This window comes from Trachypithecus francoisi, unplaced genomic scaffold (assembly GCF_009764315.1).
Source record: "Trachypithecus francoisi isolate TF-2019V2 unplaced genomic scaffold, Tfra_2.0 Lachesis_group13, whole genome shotgun sequence".
Classification (NCBI taxonomy): Eukaryota; Metazoa; Chordata; class Mammalia; order Primates; family Cercopithecidae; genus Trachypithecus; species Trachypithecus francoisi.
Genome location: NW_022681458.1, coordinates 18,330,750 through 18,356,813, shown reverse-complemented (window position 1 = coordinate 18,356,813; position 26,064 = coordinate 18,330,750). Strand labels below are relative to the sequence as shown.

General features: G+C 37.2%; 1 protein-coding gene across 1 annotated transcript in view; it reads right to left on the bottom strand.

Moving 5' to 3' along the window:
• Positions 1-26,064, bottom strand: part of FARSB (phenylalanyl-tRNA synthetase subunit beta) — an 83,511-nt gene that overhangs the window by 52,936 nt on the left and 4,511 nt on the right. Inside the window, exons 2-13 of the mRNA XM_033230066.1 lie at positions 23,215-23,270; positions 19,873-20,027; positions 17,824-17,893; positions 16,820-16,935; positions 11,955-12,105; positions 10,771-10,879; positions 8,912-8,982; positions 7,396-7,457; positions 6,121-6,172; positions 1,941-2,002; positions 1,510-1,717; positions 888-968 (exon numbers count right to left, since the gene is read on the bottom strand). Coding sequence (XP_033085957.1) covers positions 888-968; positions 1,510-1,717; positions 1,941-2,002; positions 6,121-6,172; positions 7,396-7,457; positions 8,912-8,982; positions 10,771-10,879; positions 11,955-12,105; positions 16,820-16,935; positions 17,824-17,893; positions 19,873-20,027; positions 23,215-23,270 — 1,193 coding nt within the window. The remainder of the gene's footprint in view (positions 1-887; positions 969-1,509; positions 1,718-1,940; positions 2,003-6,120; positions 6,173-7,395; positions 7,458-8,911; positions 8,983-10,770; positions 10,880-11,954; positions 12,106-16,819; positions 16,936-17,823; positions 17,894-19,872; positions 20,028-23,214; positions 23,271-26,064) is intronic.

Here is a 26,064-nt window from a genome sequence, read left to right as displayed (position 1 = left end):
ACAGCAGTTCTCCTGCTATCCGTGTAAAATGTGCTACGTACTTATCCTCTCTCAGCCTCAGGCCTCCTCATTGGTGCAGTGCCTGACATATAATAAATGCTCAACAAATGTTGAATGAATGACTGCTGAATCAGAAAAATCCAAGTATTAAGCAAACTAGAAGTAGGGTCCCTTAAATAACATAAAAGATTGAGAATTTCAGGGCTAGGGCTGAGTTGCAGAGGAGAAAAAGAAGTAGCTTCCTTTCCCCTCACAGATTAAACATACTTGAATGCTGAAGAACTACATTGTAGGCACCGCAAAAATGCTCAGCAAGAGGGAAAAATGGAACTACAAATTGCATACACATTTATTCTTTCATATGGTCAATCTGGTGGGGGAGGGAGATTTCCTTCTGATTTTGTAATAAAAGTCATTTCCTGATTTCGGCCTTTTATGTCAGCTTTTCAACTCAAAGCAAATGTTTGTGAACATGTTCAAAGACAAAGAAATTAATTTAATGTGGAACAGTCCACAAGCCTTTACCCAGGGCAGCATCTAGTGGGCACAGCCATAACCAAATTAAGACCAAATATTCTAACTTAATAAATTTGGTTATGAAATACATTGTGAACTCTCAACACTCACATCAAACTATAAAATACTTTGTCATCTGTCATTTAAGGTATTTTTTTCTAGGCCTTCATTTTCTTTTGTGGCTGTAAAAAGAAAAGCTTCAACATTACTTTACCAGGAATTGTATAATCTCAAGTAACAAAGGTTTTCTTCCAGAATCTGCAAGTTCTAACAGTCTAGATTTTATAAATTCTTATAAAGAATCATAGAAAAAATAATTCAGAGAGTCTAAGTAAACAATCAGCTGGGCAGAAAAAGCATGTAAGACGTACCAGGGCAAAGGTAAGCACTTCAGTGAAGCCAGCGGCTGCCATGTCATATCTGAGAAGTTCAGTGAGCTTATTAAGAGGAAACTGAAAAAAAAAGGATCCATTTGATTTCACCTCAATATTTCTTGTTTTTTAAAAGGTAGATTTATACAGAACATGTCATTAAATAATTTTTTTAATAAAAATGTTTAAAAGATTAAAAACCTTTTCACCCTTACTAACGTACTGCTAATGCCACCATTCCCCTACCAATATTACCTCCTCCCTCCCCACCGTTCTGCCACCCCTCTGCTTTTACACAGATGTACAAACCACCCCCACTTCCATCTCTCCCACACACAGCTTCTGCCTTCAGGCCCAAGTTGAGAAAATGAACCTCTGAGAGATTCAACAAGGGCTCCAAACTTGAAACCTGTCTTTCTTCAAAGAACTAGTCACCACAGGTTTTCAACTTACTCTAATCATTTGGGCATCTGTTTTGTATCCTCTCCATAGCAAATGCCTCTCATTGCAGAGCATGTCCAAATACTGCTTGATTCCTACGTTCTGTTTTCTCGAAGCCTTCCTGGCATTCGATAATCAGTTTCTAACAATAAGGAGTGTTTATTTAAGGGTGCAATCTTACTTGATTAGCTATGGTGTAAGTTTTCGGGAGAGTCATCTGAATGTTGTTATATCCATAAGCAATAGCTGCATCTTCTACAATATCACATGCATGGATAATGTCAGCTCTGGTTGGAGGGATTTCAATCTCAATCTGATTCCCGTCACCTATGACTTCTGATTTTAAATACATCCTTGTCAGAAGTTTGGCAAGATTTTCTGGAGTTTCTCTGAAAAAGGAATGAACAAACCATAAACTTCATTGGATTATTCTGTAATGTTTGCATTGTGTTTCAACATATGCTACTAGCTGAAATAATAATCTTTCTTTTTGAGTTCTATCAGAAACCAGACATGTTAACTGATGTTTTATCATTCCGGAACCGACTCTGAAGGATCGCAAGAAAAAATTAAGTCATATATGTACTTTGTTCTTGAATTAAGTGAGCATACCTGATTCCAACTTTTTTGTTAATGAGGTCAGCTCTCACCATCTCCTTTCGGTAAGCTAATTCCTTAAAGAGAAAGAGTTTAAAAAGTAAATCATTTCCCATCAGATACAGCTTTAGACTCTTTTCCATTAAATTAGTCATTATTGCAGTTCGCTTACGTTCCCAAGAAATTGTCCTTAGAGCCACAGATTGAGAATAAACTTGATGTTTCAAAAACAGTATTATGAGGTATGAATTTGTTACATTAGATTAATACGTGAACATCCTACTTGCTAGACAGTTTGCACTGCCTGGAAATAATATAAAATGCCAAACATTTTTCCCTTTCAGATAGTCAATCCCCATTCCCCACGGTAAAACACTGCTGTGCTACATCATTCCAAAGATGTTTATGAACCCTACGAAAGATTTTCAGTCTTGTCCTATGGAAGCAGATGGATATGAGCAAGAAAGAATAATTCCAATGTCACAATGTTCATCATACTAAGTCTAAGAGCATGATGAAGATATTCTTTTCTTACAATTTCCAGGTGGGGAAATGCAATGATGTCCTGGCTACCAATCTGCTCCAGAAGGCAATAGGGGTAGGAGCATCTAATGAATTTGGTACTCAGTCTTCTTCAGACAGCATGTAACTCCACCATATTAGTGACGTGAGAATACACACACATAAAAACCCAGGCTTTTCAACACCTTTGGAAATGTCCTTATGAATATTTCTTATCACTCAATTACTCTCAAAAGTATAACATGTCACTAGCAAAAAGGTCATAAATTTAAAAACCTGTTTTGATTCAAGTAAGGGCAATGGTCCAGAACCTTGCTACACAAAATGCAGTCCTCAGAGTAGACCTAAGAGCATCTCAGAGCACCACCATCACCTAAGTGCTCATGAGAAAGGCTGACTGCAGGTCTTGATAGCTAGTGGCAGTGGCACCAGAGCTACTGAAGCCCAATCTGCACGTTTTCAAAATCCCCAGGTGATGAGAATGCACTGCAGGGTTTGGGAGGCACGAGGTAAAGATTACAAAGTAGTAAGTCACTTTTCTCAATAGTTACTATGAACTAAATAGTTATTATGAGCTGAACAGTACAAGATACATTTTTAAGATAATCTTACTTAATTCTCTCAACAAATGCTATTAGTATTCTCATTTGACAGGTAAGGAATTTGAATTTTAGGTGAATAACTAGTTCCAGGTCATAATAGTAAACTGCCAAGTCCAAGTCCTGCTATATGCCCAGTGTTTAGAAAATGATTATCAGATAATAAGCATTTGGTATATATATTTGATGAGTGAATGCATGCATGTAAGTAGTAACAAATGGCTGAGCGTGGTGGCTCATGCCTGTAATCCCAGCACTTTGGGAGGTCAAGGCGGGTGGATCACCTGAGGTCAGGAGTTTGAGACCAGCCTGGCCAACATAGTAAAACCCCATCTCTACTAAAAATACAAAAACTAGCCGGGCGTGGTGGCACAAGCCTGTAATCCCAGCTACTCGGGAGGCTGAGGCAGGAGAATCGCTTGAACCCAGGAGGCGGAGGTTGCAGTGAGCTGAGATGGTGCCACTGCACCCCAGCCTGGGTAACAGAGCAAGACTCCATCTCAAAAAAAAAAAAAAAAAGTAACTAATGAACAAATTAATGAATTAATAAACAAATTAAGACAACCTATTCCAAAGCACACACCATTAGTCTGTCTGACTACTGACAACTTATCTCCTCTAGTTCTCTTACTTTAAAACTTTATACTTTTCTATGAAATTACAAAACACAAAAACTTTCAAAGAGTTTAAGAAAAGATGCTATCATGTGAGAGAGAATCAGTTTCCCCCAGAGGATCCTTCCCTAATAAAAGCTGTTCTAATTTAAGTTTAGGAGGAAATAAATGAACAAATGCCAAAACACTCATGTAGTACTCCTTTTCAGAAAGTCTATCATTTCAAATTTACAAAAGATCTCTATATTACAAATAAATGACTTTAAGGGATTATCCACATGAGGAGAAGAGTGAACCAAATATTAAAATATATTTCTCATTTTCTTCCCAAAAATAGACAACCACTTTCATTAACACTTGACAAATCTTCATATTAAAAAGAGGTTGGGCGTGGTGGCTCACATCTGTAATCCCAGCACTTCAGGAGGCCGAGGCAGGCGGATCACAAGGTCAGGAGATCGAGACCATCCTGGCTAACATGGTGAAACCCCGTCTCAACTAAAAATACAAAAAAAAATTAGCTGGGTGTGGTGATGGGCACCTGTAGTCCCAGCTACTCGGGAGGCTGAGGCAGGAGAATGGCATGAACCTGGGAGGCGGAGCTTGCAGTGAGCCGAGATCACGCCACTGCACTCCAGCCTGGGCAACAGAGCGAGACTCCTCAAAAAAAAAAAAAAGAAGGAAAAAAAACTTCTCTGACATAATTTTAAAACCATTTAAAAAGCTATCTCCAACTAATCCCAATTGCTACTGTCGTAAACTGTAAAAATGGCCACAAATTTCCCCCCTCTCTGTATCCATGGCCTTGCAATGTGACACTGCCAATCTTCCAATCAGGAGATGGCATCTATTTCTCCACCCATCATATCTAGCCACATGACTGGCTTTGGCCAACATAATAATATTTGAAAAACACCTGGGCACTGGGCATGCTCTCTCGCTGCTAGGAACCCTGCAACCCCAAGTAAAAAAGCCCAGGCTAGCCTGCTGTATGATGAGGGACACGGGAGTTGTTGACTCCACTGCCAAGAAGCAGACATGAGTGAGGCCATCCCAGATCATCCAGTTGCTAGCCAACCAGTCAACTGACTACATATGGGTAAGCCCTGCAGAGATTAGCCAAACTTGCTCAGACCAGGAAAACCACTGTAGTGACCAAGAGAATCATGAGATAAATAAATGGTTGTTGTTTTAAGCCACTAAGTCTTGGGGGTAGTTTGTTAAATAACAAAAGCTAACTTATAATAGATACTTAAATCTGAATCAACTTTTAAAAATATTGCCTATATGATTTCAGTTATGCTTCATACAGTTATATGTGTATTTTGAAGTATAATTAATGCTTAGAATAAAATATGATGTTAAATGTTAATGTCTTCTGGAATGGGAGGTTTTGATCTTAGCAGATTTCATCTACTGTAAAAGCTATTTAAATAGCAGAAACCATTTTAGGCTGTGATTTACTTTATAAATGACAAGGGAATAGTGAAAGATTCAAAGGGGAAGAAAAAGCTCATCAAAGAATGCTCTCACTGTATGAGAACCACAAAGTGACTGTAATACTGTTATGTTTTAGAACAGTTATCTTTATGTCAAGTCACTTGGATGGGGGGGACAAAACCCCCCAGGAATAATACTGGTTTAGATTTTTTACCAAGATCTTATGTCTTGACAATAACTGTGTGCTTACTACTAAATTAGTCTTAATAATACATTTGAAATTATTTATTAGTTACAGTGATGGCCTTCAGCAACTGTTAATTCAAGTGTGAACAGACTACGTTCGGAGGGTTGAGTAATCTTAAAAGGAGTGAGACTATAAATTACTTATTTAATAAGTTCTATTGTTCTACAGCACTGTAGGATGCTATAATATAATTAACAAAAATTTATTGTATATTTTCAAATATAGAGGACCAGACTATGAATGTTCCCAACACAACAAAACAGTAAATGTCTGATATGATGGATATACCAACTACCATGATTTTATCATTACATATTATATACATGTATTGAAACATCACACTGTACCCCATAAATATGTACAATTATTATGTGCCAATTAAAGAATAAAAACATTTTTTAAAAAACTACTCAGTTAACTAATTAACAGGAGAATAAATCAGAGGAATTATGACCACACAATGTTGGTGTATAATGTTGCGTGTTGACAGCTGCAGTCAAACTGTCTGAATTTAGATTCTAGCTCTACCACTTAAAAATGATAAGCAAGGTATTTAACATCTCAAGGTCTCAGGGACTCCATCTGGAAAAAGCCTAATAATAGCACCTACCCTCACAGGACGATTGTGAGGACTAAATCCATGTAATGCACATAGTATAGCACCTGGCACAAGGGTGGGTAGGTAGGGGACGGATAGACAGAACATGAGTGCTCTATAGCCATTATTATTAGTATTGTTGTCATAATCATGAAGTCATTTCTTAAGCACTTACTGGAAAGGTAGATGATTTTCCATTAGGAAAAACCACCTCAGCAGCTTCGACCCTGAAAACAAAAGTCAGAAATAAAATACTTCAGAAAAAAATGTGCCATAAATTATAGACATGTGTATGGTTATCAAATCTTTCATTTCAGCTACAACTACAGTCTCAACATATTCCATCTATCGCATTCCAACACTGTTTGGATTGATCTTGCTATATACAATATTACTCTACCGTTTCATCTCCTAGGGCTCCGATGTCCTTTTCAGGCACCACCTCCTTTAAAGGTTTATTTCCCAGTACTGCAAAGCATGCATCCTACAGGGACTCCTTGCCAATACTGACACACACATTCTAGGCTTTACCAGGGCAGTGTGTTACACAATAAAACTGACAGAATCACTGAAATGAAAATCAATTGAAAAAAAAACTGATACTGCCCATATAATTTCAATCATGCTTTCTACAGTTATATATTTGTTTTCAATTATATTAATATTCTAGAATAAACGATGATGCTAGTATTAAGGATCATACAGATTTGTTAAACAGCTTTTTAAACTAAAAATATGCTTTGGAAAAAAATACAGTAATCTTACCGATATGGGATATATGCTTTGCTCTTACATATGCCTCTCTACCTCTAGCTGTTCTTTTGCTGTTCTTCCAACTATATATTCTCAAATCCAGTGATCCCCAAACACAGCTTAAACTTCATTGCCTCCATGAAGCCTTCTCAGATTGTATTAGCTGGCAGTAACTTGCCCTTATAAACAACCAGAATATCACCAAAACTTTTTAAAGTACTTAATGCTTATGACTTTATCCAATATTTATGCATATGTCTTATCTCCCTGAACAGATTATATGTTCTAGTCATAGGAACCACATTTTTAATCTTTATATTTATTTGTTTATTCATTTTTTTTTAAGACAGTGTCTCGTTCTATGATCGAGTCTCGATTGCAGTGGCACAAACACAGCTCACAGCAGCCTTGACCTCCCAGAATCAAGCAATCCTCCTGTCTCAGTCTCCCCAGTAGCTGGGACCACAGAAGCAAGCCACCAAACCCAAGCAATTTTTTAATTTTTTGTAGATATGGCATCTTCCTATGTTTCCCAGGCTGGTCTTGAACTCCTGGGTTCAAGCAATCCTCCCGCCTCAGCCTCCCAAAGTGCTGGGATTATAGGTGTGAGCCACCGCACCTGGCCTATCTTTATATTTAGCACAAAGCCTTGCCTTCAGAACAATGGGCCATCAATAAAGGTGCTGGATGAACTTACGTAAATTGATTTTCACAGTATTCACTGAACATGGTGACAATAATATCAAGAACTATTTTTGCCTGCAAAGAAAAGCAAAGCAAGTATTATAGTAATCTATAAATATATTCTCTTCACTCAGATGGAAATGAATAAATATTTAATATAATTGTGTCTCCAAACATCTAATGGACCTTTACATATACATTTTAGGAAAGGAAGTGGAACAAAAGCAAGATAGGCCTCGCCTTATCTTTAGGTGTTCTGCGTTTATGCAGTTCTCTGACAGTTATAATCCATGACTGAGACCAATCGTTTCGTTCCCCCACTACCCCCAACCTCAGGTTCACTGGGCTTTAACAGAGACAAATGGTTAATTACTGGAATAAATCTTAACAATCTCCTAAGTCTCTGAAGCCAGACTGCTTGAATCCTGGCTAGCACTTACTAGTAGTATGACATTGGGCAAGCCACTTTTCTTACCTGTTAAGGAGATAATGGAAGTTCCTATCTTGTCTGGTTCTTATGAAGATTAAATACATTGGCATGTAGTAAAGACCATATCGATTTGTTAAATAATTTTTCTATTTCAAAAAAAATTCTCAGAAAAAAAATACAGTGACCTTATTGGAATATATGCTTTCCTCTTATATATATATTTCATTCCTATATATACAGACTTCAGGAAAGACATTCAAGGTCTGTAAATGCATGAATTAAATTTCTTTTAAAAAATTAATATTAAAGCTGAACTTAATGTTAAAGCTGTATTATCCTGACAATATTTCTGAAGGCAAGGAGTACATAAAAGTTATAAATGAAATACCTTACAATGGGCTTTAATCCTATAAGATGTACATGAATACCATTTATTTGCCCTATTTCTATACTCCAGCCTTCTCCTGCCATTTGAGGTTACCTTTCTTCAATTCTTTAACTGCCACCTCATTTAACATATGTAAAGAGATCATATGTCATAGAAAAGCTTTCATAGCAATCCAATCCAGTAGATAAACTGACTAAAAGTGGGTGAAGAATTATGGTCTAGATAATTTTGTGTGCATAAACCATTTATCAATTTACTAAATAAAGCTTCTTCACCCCAGTTCGTTTTTTTCTTTTTTTTTTTTTTTAGCTTTTACCAAGTACACAAAGGTACCAAATTACTCCACATACAAATTAAGTCAACTAGATAAACAATTTATATGGATCTCACTACAGTACTCATTCCACGTTGTTTTATAGTTATGTATATGACTGAACTCTCCCCCTAGGAGTTCTTTCAAGTGAAGAAACATGTAACTCATTATTAAATTCCTGGCACTGGAAAGACATTCGGTGTTCACTAAACATTTGTTGAATTAATGAAAGCATCATAACCAAAGTGTAGAATATCTCTATCTTTTTAATTGTCTAAATTTCTAAAACATGTTCCCACCTACAAAATGCACGTATTTTAACTTTAGTCATTTAGTCTTGGGCCGGAAATAAAATCTCCCATCTGATCATATAAAAATTGAGTAAAAGTTTTATTTACCTTAGTAAAGTCAGTTCCTGTGCATTCAATAAAAATATTTCTAGTATTTACTGTTATTCTGGAATGATCCCCTGCAATGAACACAAAACAATAACAACAAAATAACTAGTTTTAGAAATAGAAGTGCACTATTAAGCTCAACAAAACAGAAACTACATTTTAAATGTAAAACATATTAAAAACTAACACCTTGGCCAGGGGCAGTGGCTCACACCTGTAATCCCAGCACTTTGGGAGGCCGAGGTGGGCAGATCACCTGAGGTTAGGCATTCGAGACCAGCCTGACCAACACAGAGAAACCCCTTCTCTACTAAAAATACAAAATTAGCCAGGCATGGTGGCACATGCCTTTAATCCCAGCTACTTGGGAGGCTGAGGCAGGAGAATCACTTGAACCCAGGAGGCAGAGGTAGCGGTGAGCTGAGATGGTGCAATGGCATGACATGGTGCAATGGCACTCCAGCCTGGGCAACAAGAGCAAATCTCTGTCTCAAAAAACAAACAAACAAACAAACAAACAAAAAAACCTAACACCTTAAGAGCAAAGGGATAAACAATTTTTATTTAAAGCTCCCACTGCAAGTTGAAGAGTAAAAATAAGATAATTAACAGGCCTTTACTGAATGCACACAACGTGTCAGGTGCTATGCCAAGCACTTAACACAGGTTGTCTCCTCTAATCTTTACCACAACCCCATGATGTAATTGCTGGCAAGAAACTAAGTTTAGAGAGATTAAATTATTTGACTATGATCACGAGCAGCAAGGCTAGGATTTGGGTCTAGATCTGGTTAACTCTGGGGCCCATGTTCTTAACTGCTGTAACTGCTAGGGTCCAAGATCTTGAGAAGAAGCTTCTTCTTATAGCAAATCAGCTAAGCCTCCTTCTTACCTCCAGAAAGGCAAACATCCATGTCTCAGACATCATTAAATTTTATAAATACAATCAAACTGTCTCATAAAAATAGCCTTCAGAAAGGAATTTTTTTTTTTTTTTGAGACGGAGTCTTGCTCTTTCGCCCGGGCTGGAGTGCAGTGGCCGGATCTCAGCTCACTGCAAGCTCCGCCTCCCGGGTTTTACGCCATTCTCCTGCCTCAGCCTCCGGAGTAGCTGGGACTATAGGCGCCCGCCACCTCGCCCGGCTAGTTTTTTGTATTTTTAGTAGAGACGGGGTTTCACCGTGTTAGCCAGGATGGTCTCGATCTCCTGACCTCGTGATCCGCCCGTCTCGGCCTCCCAAAGTGCTGGGATTACAGGCTTGAGCCACCGCGCCCGGCCAGAAAGGAATTAAGAGAGCAAAATTTAAATTAAAAGTTTTTGTTTAACTATATAACTAGGCAAGACCAGGCATGACAGCTCACATCTATAATCCCAGGGCTTTGGGAGGCCAAGGTGGGAGGATCGCTTGAGCCCAGGAGTTTAAGGTTGCACTGAGCCATGACTGCACCACTGCACTCCAGCCTGGGTGACAGAGCAAGAGCCTGTCTCAAAATAAAAAAAAAAACACACAGAAGAAAAAAAACTACAGACATGACAGAGTTTGACTTTGAGTTTAACCAAGTGAATTACCTGCTAAAACCAAAACATCAATAACCTTGGGAGAAATATAACAGAACCCAAAGCCTAGCATCAGAACATATTTATAAGTGTATGAACATATTATAAATTACGTAAGAATCACCAGTAAAATGTTGTTGAATAAATGATGAAAAGAATGATTAGAATCTACAAAAGACCTGAGATACTCAGATTATGAGTTATTTGAATTTGATTTAGCCAAGTCTATTGAGAATTCTAGAGAAATGTTGAGGATTAAAAGGAAACAGCACAGATCTGTAATGTTTATAAAATAACTCACCATTGATGATGGGAGGCATTGAAAGGACGACACCATTGCTATCATAGATAACTGGATACAGGGGTTTATTGTCAATGATATGTAAATAATGTTTAAGGTGATTATCAGTCTGAAAACAAATTAAGTCAAATAAAATTAGTTGTTTTTTTTTTTATTTCTATCACTATAGTTTACATACTGACCTAATATTTAAAAAGAAGGGAATGCCAGGCACGGTGGTTCATGCCTGTAATCCCAGCACTTTGGGAGGTTGAGGCGGGTGGATCACCTGAGGTCAGGAGTTCAAGACCAGCCTGACCAACATGGAGAAACCCCATCTCTGCTAAAAATACAAAATTAGCTGGGCATGGTGGCACATGTCTGTAATCCCAGCTACTCGGAAGGCTGAGGCAGGAGAATCACCTGAACCCAGGAGGTGGAGGTTGCGGTGAGCTGAGATTGCGCCATTGCACTCCAGCCTAGGCAACAAGAGCGAAATTCCGTCTCAAAAAAAAGAAAAAAAGGAGGGGAAAAGTCAGAAAAACATTAAAACAGACCCAAATTAAAGAAAGTTCTAAATTTATAAGATTTTCTAATATAAATTAATATTCCAATATTCAATGCACATAATTGAGTCATTTCTCGAGAATGAAAACAGATTTGCACTGGTATGCCTGAATCATTTCAAAGGAAACATAAACCATGACAAAACTATTTAGATAAATCGGAAGAAGTCACTTGCAAATCAGGGCAAGGATGACACTGCTTTTTCTAAATGACAACTATTTTTTCTACTTGTTAAATACAATCCAAAGTGACTACTGAATTCATTTTCGCTGCTGGACTTCTAAATAATGGGAGATAGACAGCTTGTAACAGTATTTCCCACAAAAAACACTAGCTAAGTCTTACTGTTCTTTAGACTTGCATGAGTTTCAACTGCAGATTACAATGTGGTACGGTCTACTTCAGTGGTTCTCAACCCTAGCAGTACACTGAAATCATATCAGAGGTTAAAAATGTAACAATAAATAAAATAAAACTACGTTCCCACTCTAGATCAGATGAATCACTATCTCTAGGTTGGAGCCCAGACACTGTAATTTTTTAGAAGTATTCATTACATTTCCCTAGTTGCAAGGCTTGACTTTGATGGAATTTCATGATTTTTGCAAAGCTGCTGCATAATCAAAAAGAATATTTACCTTGTATATGTTCATCAGTTCACAGGCTGTATACTCCTTGGTCTTATTTAGAGGCTTGAATTTGATATCTGAAGGACGTTTTGCAGTATAAGTAAATGGGCCTGACAAAGTGTCCAAATCATGGGTGCCAATAGCAACCAACGCTCTTTTCCTAATTGTGGAGAGGGTGAGGGAGAAGGAGGGAGGAAAGGAAAGGAGGAGAATGAGACAGGTTTGAATATTCTAAAGTATAAATTCTAAAGATAACATAAACACAGACTACATATTTTTTAAATTATTTCAGATACCTCCCTGAAACAGCATATTGCTACTACATGGCACCATTAGTGGCATATAACGAACAAATTCTTACAACCATTAAGAATACTGAGAAATCACAAAACTACACGAAACACATGATTTCAGGAGCTGAAGAAAATTCCTTGCCATTATGTTTTCCCAAATACTGTTTCTAAGATATCTTCAAAGTTAGCATTTCCTTTACCTCTTTCAACCTATTTCTTCTTGATATACTCAAGTAAACATGTTTTAATAAATTAGAATGAACTACCAAATTGTGAGGTTTTTGGCTTTTCTATATTATCCTAAATTTTATCACATAGCTGCATTACTTTAGTTGTGGAAAAAATTTAATTTTAAGAGCTCTGAATTACAGTTCAAGTTTACTTTAATGTATAAGGAAAGTTCAAAAGGTATTCATTTCACTTGTTCTACAGTTTATCCACAAAGGATTTAAGGTAATTTTAGGAAATTACAGCAAGCTACAAAATAGGAGAAAAAGCAATAGAAGTAGGGATGTAAAACTGAGCCAGGAAATGTTAATTCTGAATTAGAATCTAAAGGCCTAAGTCTTACCAGGAAAGGTCACAAGTTTGGCTTTCTAACAGTCAATTTGAAAAGAGGAACTTGGTCAAAACTTGTGTTCTTAACATTCTTTAGTTTAAAATGTATGTGCACTAAAATTAGTTTAAAATGCTTAATATTAAATTTTGGTCAACTTCTAGGACTGCAGGACTGGTGAACTAGAACTTTAATAAATAAAGTTGAAAAGAAATGTTAACAGGCAATAAGGGAGTGTTACTTTCCTCAATGAGTCATATGCTTACAGAAGATAATAAACCCAGAACTATCATAGGATAAAATATACATGGTTCAATAAATGTAGGTAAATTAATAATGGACAAATGCACAGGTAAGAAAGTCTGTTTTCTTAGATGTTAATATTGGTCCCTTAATCCTAAAACAGCACCTCAAAACATCACCAAAATTTCAACTTCAAATCAGCAACAAAAAAAACATAATTCCAGATGAATCAAAGACCTAAGCATTGTGAAAAGCAAAAGGCAAACATACAGGCACACATAAAAAAGACACCACAAAAATTATTCCAAGGAAATATACAGGCCAGGCGAGGTGGCTCATGCCGGAAATCTCAACACTTTAGGAGGCCAAGGCAGGAAGACTGCTTGAGCCCAAGAGTTCAAGACCAGCCTGGGCAACATGGTGAGACTCCAACTCCACAAAAAATATAAAAATTAGCTGGCTATGGTGCCACACACTTGTGGTCTCAGCCACTTGGGAGGCTGAGGTAGGAGAATCACTTGAGCCAGGGAGGTCAAGGCTGCAGTGAGCTGTGATTGCGCCACTGTAGTCCAGACTGGGCAACAGCGTGAGACCCTGTCTCAAAAACAAAACAAAACAAAAAGATAAGAAAATATAGAAGAATATGCTTAAAACTATAGAGTAGGGAACTGCTTCTTAAGTAGGTCATAAAATCTAAGTCATACAGAAAAACTGAAAACTATACCCAAATTAAAAATCTTACATATCCAAAAGAAACCAAAAGTTAAAAAACACAAAAAAGGTTTATAACATATGTACAGGAAAAAGATTAACACTCTAAATATAGTAAGATATGAAAAAACCAAAAATATTCAGAAATCAAGATTTTATCTAACATAATGGTAAAAATTTCAAAGTCCTGCTATAAAAGAGCAGCAACTGAAAGCTGAAAGAACTGAGCAGAAAACTGAACCACTGCTGAGTCTGAATCTAGCTAAGTATTCAAGTCTTTGTCTGAAAGAACAAAAACCACTCTTCAGAGAAACACAGCAAAGTCAAGACTCTTCCCTAATATGATATTCTATATGCATCAAAAGGCAATGGACATGAGAAATATGGAACACATGACTCTTACTCCAGACAAACCCAGTCTATAGAAACCAACACTAAGATGCCCCAGATTCTGATACTGCCACACAGATTTTAAAGCCGCTACTAAAAAATGTTCAAGAATTATGGAAGAACATACACATAATAAATAGATGAGGAAATATCTGCAGAAAAGAAGGAACTATTTTTTTTTAAAAGCAGTGGATTGCAGAGATGAAAAGTAAAATAACTGAAGTAAAAGACTCACTAGGCACTTCAAGCCAAGACAGAGTAACACACTAGATTTACTCTTGCCTGAAACAACCGAAGAGCAAAATGTACGGAGCAATAGTTTTTATGGCACCTAACAGCAGGCAATGAAGGGCAGCAATCCCTGAGACACAGGAAACAAGTGAGATGAGCCCTGACTATAGGGCAGGAAAGAGGGCCCAGTGGAGCCCAGGAGACTCCCTGAGAGCAAGAAACATAGCTGAGAGTTTGGGAAGGCCAAGGTGGGCAGAGTCCCAGAGAAAAGCAGAGAGCTACACACAGAGAGAACTCTGAAGATATGCAGAGGGTCCCACTCAAGTACTGGTGAGCTCAGTATTGATCAGAACATGCAGCTGAGAAAACCACCCAAGGCCAGGAAAGAATTATTCAAGGGAATTAGAGGAAGCAGTACTCCATGTGCACACAGAGTAAAACTTCACTGCTCATGTAGCAATGGATACAGTAGGCAAAAGGGTCTTGCCTCAGCAGTAGGGACTAATTAGCCTAAAAAAGAAGCTTAATCAATAAAAATAGAGGAAAAAATAAGAGAAGAATCAATGAAACCAAAAGTTCATTCTTTGAAAGATCAATAAAACGAGTGGTTCATTCCTGTAACCCTGGCACTTTGGGAGGCTGAGACAGGAGGATCACTTAAAGTCTATAAGGCCAGCCTGGACAACAAAGCAAGACCCCTATCTCTACAAAAAATTAAAAAATTAGCCAGGTGTGGTGGCTCCTGCTTGTAGTTCCAGCTACTTAGGAGGCTGAGGCAGGAGGATCACTTCAGCACAGGAGTTTTGAGGTTACAATGAGATGATCATGCCACTGGACTCCAGCCTGGACAACAGAGCAAAACTCTGTCTCAAAACAAAGAAAGAAAGAAAGAAAAAGGTCAATAAAACTGATAAACCTCTAGCCACACTGATCAAAGGAAAAAACAAGAGAGAAGACAGAGAAATAAAAGAGGTGACATCACTACAGATACCACAGGAAACATTATGAACAACTTTGTCAATAAATTTAATAACTTAGACAATATCAATATATTCCTTGAAATACATAAACTTCCAAAGCTCATTAAAGAGGTTAATTAGGATTTACTGACAGAAAAGAACTCTGGCACACCAAAGTATTAGGATGTGTTCAATTCTTCCCCTTAGAAAAAGCACATGATTTCCAGAAGTACCAAATAAAACAGAGCTTAAAGTTAAATGAAAAAAAGTCTGTTTAGATTAAAACAGCTTCTTAAAATAAATAAGATAATAGAGCCAGAGCAGATAATCTAGCTCAACCACTTAAGTTATACCTATACTTGTCAGAAATCTTGTATTGTGTTCTTAGTTTGGAAATTATATTTAAATTGTTATTGTTTTGCTGAATAATGACATATTAGCAAGCTGACATATAAACTCTTCTATATAAAAGGACTGGGAATAAACGTTATTTGGAATCTGAAAAAAAAATGTTGCTTCCACCACATACACAAAGATGTTTTTCACCATAGCAGAAAATGCCTATAGTTTTCCCTCTATCCCATCCCTAGCCCATTCCCATACACATAGACCCCTCCTAGGCTCTATAGTTTACTAAACTACAATTACTAGCAAATAATTGCAGCAGATCTCACACACAAAAAATAAAAAAGTAAAAATTCTTTTTCTATTTTTGAGACATATATAACTATTAATCATACCTTTGTATCAACATGCAGTAACTTATGTTGATCTATTTCAAAACCAACATAAATAAGCTTAATATGTTAGCTGAAGTCTGAGGTTTGTCATCATTAGTAAGTATACAGTTTCCATTAGGATTCTAAAATACTTAAATGAGTTCAAGGATTACCATTGTTACCTTCACTGACCTTTAGGAGTTCAGAAATTATATAGGTTTGAAGATCATTGCCCTAAAGGGAGCTGTGCAGGAAATTATGCATAGTAATGTAAAGACGGAATAAGTAAAATTTAGTCACTTAAACTCAAGTTCTGTCAATTTATAATTATTCTCACTCAAAAAGTGAGAATAAGCCAAAATTTTATTTCCATTTTAAAAATGATACATCGTACTTCATTATCATGGTTTATACTTAGTAGTATAATCCACTGCTGATCTGAACCAAAACAACAACAAAAAGCAGGGAAGTCTCTAGGACTAGATAATTCTTCTCTATACAATATTCAAAATATACCTCCTGTTTCTTCATGCATATGCCATCTACAAGCAGTAACAGGTATCTGCTAAAGCCAAGTTAAATCCTCATAATCTGTCACATACTATTAATTTAGAAATGCTTTGTAAAAAATCTGCAGAGGAAGAAAGGAAGGAGAGATAGAAAGAGGGCAGAAGTGGCAAGAGAGAAGAGGGTGAGGGATCAGGATGGAAAGGAGATAGGGAGGCAGAGGGAAAGGGGAAGACAAGGAAGAAAGAAAAATGCAACCACAAACCTGCAAATATTCTGATGTAATTTTTCCTGAAGTTCAATGAAGCTATCATATCGATCTTTAGTAAACTTTATATTACGGAGAACTGCTGCTACCGCAAAAGGACGTATCTTAGCTGTCTGAAATTCATAATATCATTAGAGATAGCAAACAGTAAGGTTTTTCTTTGTAATATCGTGTAACAGGAAGGCAGCTGCACTCTTGCCACTGGCATACATTTTCATTCAAACAAGCATGTATTAATTTATTCAGTCAACAAGTAATAAAGTGGTAAACTAGAGACAAAGTCACTACCTTCACAGAATTTTTATTTCAGTAAGATTTCTGAAAATGTATTAAATAATTGAGAAAAAGTTTGCTCATAATTCATATTTTTACCAAAACAACCCCTCTGAAAAGTTTAAAATCTTTTAAAATTTCATTAACATTCCACAATTTAAACAATTATGTTGCAAATGTGTTTTAAACATGCATTGGATATTATTATCCAAAACTATTTATGGAAAGCAAAGGCTTTGTTCTTTTGCATTCCCAGGTTAAAAAAAATTTTTTAAGAGCTAGTGGCTAAGTATATACTCATTTTAGCAAATGATCAAAGAAAATCACATTTTTTAGAAGGGTAAGCTTTGGGCCAGGCACAGAGGCTCACACCTGTAATCTCAGCACTTTAGGGGGCTGCAGAGGAAGGATCCTTTGAGCTCAGGAATTTGAGACCAGCCTGGGCAACATGGTGAAACCCCGTTTCTAAAAAACACAAAAAATTAGCCGGGTGTGGTGGCGTGTGCCTATACTCCCAACTACTCAGGAGGCTGAGGTGGGAGGATCACTTGAGCCTGGGAAGCAGAGGTTACAGTGAGCCAAGACTGCACCACTGCACTCCCGCCTGGGCAATGGAGCCAGACCGTGTCTCAAAAGAGAGTAAGTCTTGTTTCTTTTTCCTCCCCACCTTATACAGACATATACAAAAGAAAATATTTTAAGGAAAAGTAAGAATTTATCCTTATTACCTCTTCTGTGATAATCAATTTCTGGATTTTTCCATCAGGCATTACCCGTTTATACACTGGAGCCTTTATCCTAAAATAATATTTAAATGAACTTACTCACAATTAATCAAGACATTACATAAAATAATTACATTCTATGCTATATATGGGAAGTATACAAAATGAATTAGGGCAATGGGTTGAATTGCCCTAATCAATAGGGCAAGTCAAATTTTGGCTGAACACTAAAAATAAAAAATAAAATAAAAATAAAAATAAAAACTAACAAACTTTTTAACATTTAAAATTGTCTAAAAATGACATAAGATGCTTCATAGTAATGTATTTCCTATCACTAGCATCCCAGCAGAAGCTACAAACCGTTAACTGAGCAATTGTTTAAGGAGCATTTCAACATCAGCTGAGGGACTGGATTAGATAACCTTTAAGTTATTTTATTTTATTTTTTTGATAACCTTTAAGTTATGATAGTTATTCTAACCATGAGATTCTGAGCTTCCAGGAAAAAACAGAGCTTATGGAAAATACAGATTCCCTGGTTCTATCTGGACCTACTATTACCAGATGATAAAATAAGTCAAGACAAAGATTTGGTAAATGGTGCAATTTGAAGGCATCCCTAGGGAACTCTTATCATAGGGAGAACTTGGGAACTACTGTTTTAAGGCAGTGCTTCTCAGATTTCAATGTGCTTACAATTAACTGGGAAGTTTGTTAAACCACAGATTCTGATTAACAGGTGTTGGGTGGCAACTAAGACTGCATTTCTAGTAAGTTCTCAGGTGATTCAGATGCTACTTGTCCATGGACTCACTTTAAGTAGAAAACATTTTAAGTTGCTTTCCTAATTCTGTCTGATCATAAAAATCACAAGGTGACTGGTAAAAATACAGATTCTCATTGGGTAGGGTTGGGAAATGAACTCTCAGGAGTTATCCTTGATCCTAAAATAAAAGCATCTGATTGTCCTGTAGGAAACCAACCGAGTCAACTCCAAAATTTTAAACATCCTTAACCTAATGACTAATTATCATCATTTCACCAATACCCATCACTCACCTAAATCCTCACAATTTCAGAATCTAGCCCATCAGTTAGAACTCTTATTCTTTTGCACCAGATAACGTAGAAGTAAACAAAAACAATTAATTTTTAATAGCTGTTATTTTTTCACTTTATATATTCGTTACCCTCTATCTCTCTTTTTTTTTTTTTTTTTTTTTTTTGCAATGGAGTCTCCCTCTGCTGCCCAAGCTGGAGTGCAGTGGCGCAAATCTCGACTCACTGCAACCTCCACCTCCTGGGTTCAAGCAATTCTCGTGCCTCAGCCTCCTGAGTATCTGGGATTACAGGTGCACACCACTATACCCAGCTAATTTTTGTATTTTTAGTAGAGATAGGGTTTCACCATGTTGGCCAGGCTGGTCTTGAACTCCTGACCTCAAGTGATCTACCAGCCTCGGCCTCCTGAAGTTCTGAGATTACGGGCACGAGCCACCATGTCCAGCCCCTCTATCTTTATTAAATGAAAAGTTGGAAGGGGCCTTATAAATCTTCTTCATTATAGATTAGGAAATTGAAACTAGAGCAGCCAACGAACTTGCTCAAGATCACGGAGCCGTCATAAGGTCTTTGGTTTTCCAGTTAGGAGGCTTCACTCCTGAGGTTCCTTAGAACTCATAATGTAAGGATATTGCCAGCTCTCCATTTCCTCTCAACCTTTAACACATCTAGCAAACTACTCATTCCAATTAGATGATGGAGGGAAATCACACACACCTGCTAAAGAATTTTTTAAGATGCCATAAAAGCATTAACCACCAGTTTTAAAATAGGCTCCCAAAAATGAATGGCTATGACTCAGATTTTCATGGAAATTTTCAAATGGCTACAATCTACATTAATCTAATCCTCAAATCAACCCTCTGCTGAGAGTTAAAGCTGTGTGCCTGTACAAGCTTTTTTCTAGAAATTTAAACACGTCTGCTGATGACAAGGAAAGAAAGAAAATCCAACTTAGCAAAGTCTTTAAGGAACATATTTCCTTACCTTTCTTTGAAGACCTGAAGTCCTCGAACCAATCCTTCCAGACACAGGAGATCATATCTATTGGCAGGGACGTCAATTTTGTAAAGAACAACATCAGAGGCTCCTGCTGCCTTTACATGACCTTGTTCTTTACTTATTATTTCCTTCTCAGATGTCTAAAACAAGCCAAAAAGTAATGATAAAATTAAATAATTTAAATTCTCTTTAAAAAGTAAAAGTTGTCAGCCCTATAAGGCAGTAACTACATTATACATATTTTCTACAAGAACACGGGATTTTTATATCCATGACAAAAACAACATGACAATATTAAGTGTTATAATCATAGCAGACAGAAAAATACTTCAACTTTAACTGAGTTCGCATATCTGGCATCCTCAATCTCCCCAGAACAGCAGAAATCCATCTAAACAAAGGTCCACCAGCAATGGCCCCCTGGCCAAATGATACCTGATACTTGATAAAGATTTATTGGAACACAGACAGACCCATTCGTTTACCTGTTACCTACTGCAACTTACACACTGCAATAGCTGAGTTGAAACACAGACTACAGAGCCTACAAAGCCTAAAATATTTACTATCTGGCCCTTTACAGAAAAAGTTTTCCCATCTCAAGCTAAAAAAATGAAAACATCACCAAGTACATAAAGTAACAACAAAAGTGTCAGAGGGGTAAAAGAAAGATGATTCACTAAATAAAAGAAACACACTTTCTTATAGGATGACTCTAAAACTTAAATCCTGTGGGCACCCAAGTCCACATGACAATGAGAGGGACAGCGTAAAAACAAAAAACATTCAGAGACCATCAGACACCGGTGAAAATTAAAAGGGATAATAGGTGCAATGGGAAGCAAACTAGTGATAGCAAAGGGATAGTGAGGCAGAATTAAGGCAACCAAGAGGGAGATGATGGAAGAAACACCACTAGAACCACGCTGAATGCAGTGGTAAAGAGTTTAGAATATTTCAACCACCATACTACAGCAGAGCAACAGACTGTCTTAAACATAACCACTGCAGAGAAGTTATACTCCATTCCTTATGTTTACTAGAGCAGGGAACTGTAAAAAGATTTAAGAAATTTTCACTCGAAATGATTAAAAGTTATATTCCAACTGTTAATGTTACCTTTTAATTATTTGGAAGCTCCACTTAACCCGAATTCCTACTATTTCCACCAACAACCTGCTAAAATAACTGATGGATTTCTATCAAAATATGTAATGATTTTTGTTTTACATGATGCCCTCCCACTGCCACAATATAAGTAGTTCAAATTTTTGACCAAATTAAGAATTATATCCACATTTGCACAGTATGCAGAGGAATTCACTTCTGGCCACTGAGTATTATGTGCCAAAGTCCCACCCAAGGAACCACAGGAGTCTATGCAATGCTGGGGCTGTGTAAGGTGGTGCTGGGCTCCAAAAAACATCTACCTTGGGCATCTCAAACTTAGAAGAAAAATTTTTTAAATTAGGGAAAATGAAAAATGAAAAACAAGAGAATGAAGAGGAGGAGGAAGAAGCAAAAGGGGGGAAAAGAAAAGAAGGGGAAGAGGCAAAAAGAGGAGAGGAAGAATTCGAGTTTAAACAACGTTCAATCAAAGGGGTTAATAAAATTACTGTTTAAATAGTGAAGAAAGCTGAGTCACCTCCCAGGAGATGGCAGATCTCAAAAGGGATCTCTATACAGAGAAGATAATACAATAACCAGAGAAACGAAGGCATCTGCATTCATTTTTCAGCAGCACCCCTTATCCACAGGGGATATGTTGCAAGCTCCCCAGTGGATGCCTGAAACCTTGGAGAGGACTAAACGTTACATATACCATGTTTCTTCCTACACATACATACCTATGAGAAAGTTTAATTTACAAATTAGGCACAGTAAGAGATTAACAACTAATAATAAAATAGAACAATTAAATAATATACTATAATAAGAGTTATGTGAATGCAGTCTCTGTCTCAGAATTTCTTATTGCACTATACTCACCTATTTTCAAACCACAGTTTGCTGCAGGTAACTAAAACTGTGGAAGCAAAAAACTGTGGATAAGGAGGAACTGCTGTAAAAAAAGATCTAACTCCTTTGCAAAAAAAAAAAAAAGAGAGACACAGAAGCTTACAGCTTCTTTCAGTTTCAGCATCTCAACTCATAAAATGACCATATGTAAAGACTGGAGTTGTCAGTGCTACCCAACAAAAATTTTACAGAAATTAAAAACTATATAAATTTCAGAGTCAAAAAAGAAAACCATAAAGATCATCTAATCCAAACCCCTTATTTCACAAGTGAAAAGGAGGCCCAGAGAGACTCGTCTGGACTGTAGGGTCCAGACAGGCAAAGTAATTATCCACAGTTACACAGCTAGTAAATGTTAGAACTAGAACTCAAATTATCTAATATCCAGTCCAACACTCTTAGATATCACATAACTTCACACCTAATTCTAAGGTATAGTAAAATTACTAATAGTAACTTATAAACTACAGAAATCTCAGCCAATTTCTCAAGTATACAAATATTGATAGTATAAAGATGATCTTTCTGTAACATTAGTAAGGCAGCAGGAAAAATAAGACAATGTACAATTTTTTAGCCTGAAGATTTTTTAACTTTACACCTAAGGTAGTGTTATAAAAACACTGAATAGGTGAAGATAGAAGGCTTAGGAAAAAAATAACACTAACTACCAGAAAAGTACTTTTTAAATTAAAGTATGTCCTTAATAGATAATCATTGTTAACAATATTAAAATGTATAGCCCAGACTTAATTTTTAAAAATATTTTAATCATTATACAATCAAAAGTCAAAGAAAACGCTTCCTCATTTTTATAAGCAAGACCTTAAAAACTATGAGCTCATTTTACAAGATCAGTGTATAGTAATGCATTAGTGCTGGTTGAAGAGGCACGGAGGAAGGCGATGGGGGCAGAGGAGGTGAAGGAGGAGGCGCTAGAGGAGAAGGAGGCAGGGCAACTCTGGTTGAAGCAACATTTCTACTGCTTCTTGGTCCCTTTCTGTGATTAATTTGTCAAAGGAAGGAGCTTACTTTCATACTGGGGTTATCTAACACATTCTATCAATTTCCACAGCATGAGTCTGATAACAAGGTGATTGTAGATGGAATAAGGCATGAACCCCTTTTGAGATTTTAGTCAAAGCAACAGACAGAACTGGAGCTTAGCCCTCTGAACACAGAAATCACGGCCCACAAATGTTATCATCTTAGTCTAACTATAAGTAATAAAGATGAAATACAGCACACCCCTGAAAAATAAGCTTATGCACACAATCTTTGAAAAATAGACAAATATCCAATACATACAATTTCATCAAGTTCCAGACCAAATTCAAAACATAGTTCGTCAAATTCTTCGTCAGCTAGGAAAATAAAAAAGGAGATGGTTAATTTTACTTCGTTCAGCATAAGTGAAAACTACATACAAATTGCATTTTCTTATTATTAATTGCTTTACACCAACCATACTACCAAATATCAGGCATCATGTTCATCATTTAAAAACAAACAGGCCAGGTGCGGTGGCTCACGCCTATAATCCCAGTACTTTGGGAGGCCGATGTGGGTGAATCACCTGAGGTCAGGAGTTTGAAACCAGCCTGGCCAACATGGTGAAACCCTGTCTCTACTAAAAATACAAAATTAGTCAGGCATGGTGGTGCATGCCTGTAATCCCAGCTACTTGGGAGGCTGAAGCAGGAGAATTGCTTGAACCTGGGAGGCGGAGGTTGCAGTGAGCCAAGATCATGCCATTGCACTCCAGCATGGGCGACAAGAGCGAAACTCTGTACCAAAAACTTAAAAAAAAAAAAAAAAAGCTGGGCCAAAAAAGTTTAAGATAAAAAAAGAAAAAACTATTCAAGGCTTGATTAACCTATGCTAATATCAACTGTAGTTTAGGTTACCTGCACTGAGAAGTTTGCATATACCTAGGAAAAAAAAACACCTGTTAAGTAGAGATCAGATATAAAGCAGGCTCCAAATCACAGATCTCACACAACAGAATGTCACGTAAGTCCTATCATGTAAACTGGTCTGAGGCGGCCTGACACTTTCGGCTTTGAAGCCAAGTCAATCAGTTTGAATTCTATCCCACTTATGAGATCTGAGAGCTTGGCACCTTATGTAAACTTTCTTGGTATCTCGTGTCAACATTATAGCTGCGTCATCTATAAGATGGTATTTCACAGCCATTATGGCATGGTACTATTGAAAACATTTAAATGATAATGCATAAAATGGACCTGGCATAGTACCCTGAGACATAGTGAGTCTACAATAATTAATAGCTTATAAGCAATAAATAAAATAAGTTCTCTTCCTTATTTTAATATTATATCCTACTGTTTAGCTTTTCAGGGTTCTCATATTACCAAAAATTGAACACAAAACATCATTAGCAGCGCATTCTAGTGAAAACTGGTCTTAAGATTCCTGATTCAGACACTAAATTTCAATTTAACATCTATGTACTGAGTACCCACCTTATACCAGGCACTGTACTAGGTACCAGGGTTACAAAGATAAATAAAACACAATTCCTGCCTTAACTACTTCTTCATCTGGTAAAGAAGCCAGATGTGTAAATAAATATGACTATGTTAAGTACAAGGTACAGGGCTGGCACAAAAGAAGTAATCAGTTCCACTTACGGTCGGCTAAACTTTCACAGAAAGGATGAGTTCATCAGGCAGAGATCATGGGGAGTGAAATAGCATGGCAAATTTGGACACTCTTAAGTAGTTCAACAATGGATGAAACATAAAGTTCATACCAGGAGAAGATATGATAGAACAAGGAGAAAGAGGTCAACTAACGATTTGCCCTCTTTCTTACAGACAGGCAATGGAGAATTACACTGAAGGGATTCTTCAGCTGGGCAAAAACATGATTATCTGCATTCTAAAGACTGCTCGCAGAGTGAGAGGATGGATTGGAGCAGGGAGTCTACTGCAATAGTACAGATGCGATATAGTGAAGGCTTCATTTAAAGCAGCACCACCAAGAATGAGGAAGAAGGGATTAATATGAAAAACATTAAGGACGTGGAATATAAAATGCTCAATGGCCAAATGATGGGAGGTAGGAATAGGGAGTGTGTAGAAGGAGTCTAGGATGACTCCTGGATCTCTGGTTTGGGGGAAAAACTGGGTGGGGCTATCATTAACTAGGGCAGGTAGTAACAGGTACCCAGCCTCCAAGACAGCCCGTTCCATGATCCCAGCCTCCTTGTAGTCATGCTCTTTGTGTGAACTGAGGTCTGGAGCAATCACATGAGTGAGTCTGGAAGCAGAGTCTCCAGCCCAATCAAGCCTTGAAATGACAGCAACCCCAGCTGGCAGCTAGATTGCAACATGGTGAGACCCAAAGCCAGACCACCTACCTAAGCCACTCCCTGATTCCTGTCTCTCAGAAATTTCGTAAAATAATAAAGGCTTGTTTTACACTCCTAAGTACTGCGGTAATTTGCTACACAGCAACAGACTACTAATACTCTGGATTAATTTGTTATATACCAATAGATTACTAATACAGACTTTAGTCCCTGGAAATGGGGTACTGCCGTAACAAAAATGAAAAACACGGGAATGGCTTTGGACCAAGCGGTGGTCTTTGAGGAGTGTAAATGAAAACCTAAAGAAAGAAGCCTGATAGTCTCTGGTAAGGATACAAGTGAGGACATGGAAGAAAGTCAGGTAATATTATCAGAAAGCGGAAGAAGAGGAATCCTAGTGAAGCAGAGGCAGAAGGCTTAGCAACACCATTCCCTGCAGTTATGTGGACTGTAAAAAATCAATGGGGTGATGTAACTAAGAAGATTTCCAACCAGTGTTCAAAGTGCCACCTGGGTTTTTCTTGTGCTTATGTGAAAAAAAGAGATAAGCTAAAAGAAAGGCTGTTAAACAAAAATGAGCCAGGATGTTGGAGATTTTTAAAATTCTCATCTTCTCCAGATGCGAAACAACGCTAAAATTGAGAAAAGACCAAAATCCAAGGCACTGCCAGGAAAATACGGTCCAAAGATAAAATCAAGGGTATGACCGTAAAATCTTAAGACCCAGAAAGATCAAAGGCGCTAATCATTCCAACAAAGGGTGATATAAAAAATTATAAAGAATGTATTTCATAAATCCAATTAATCACACAATAGGGCTT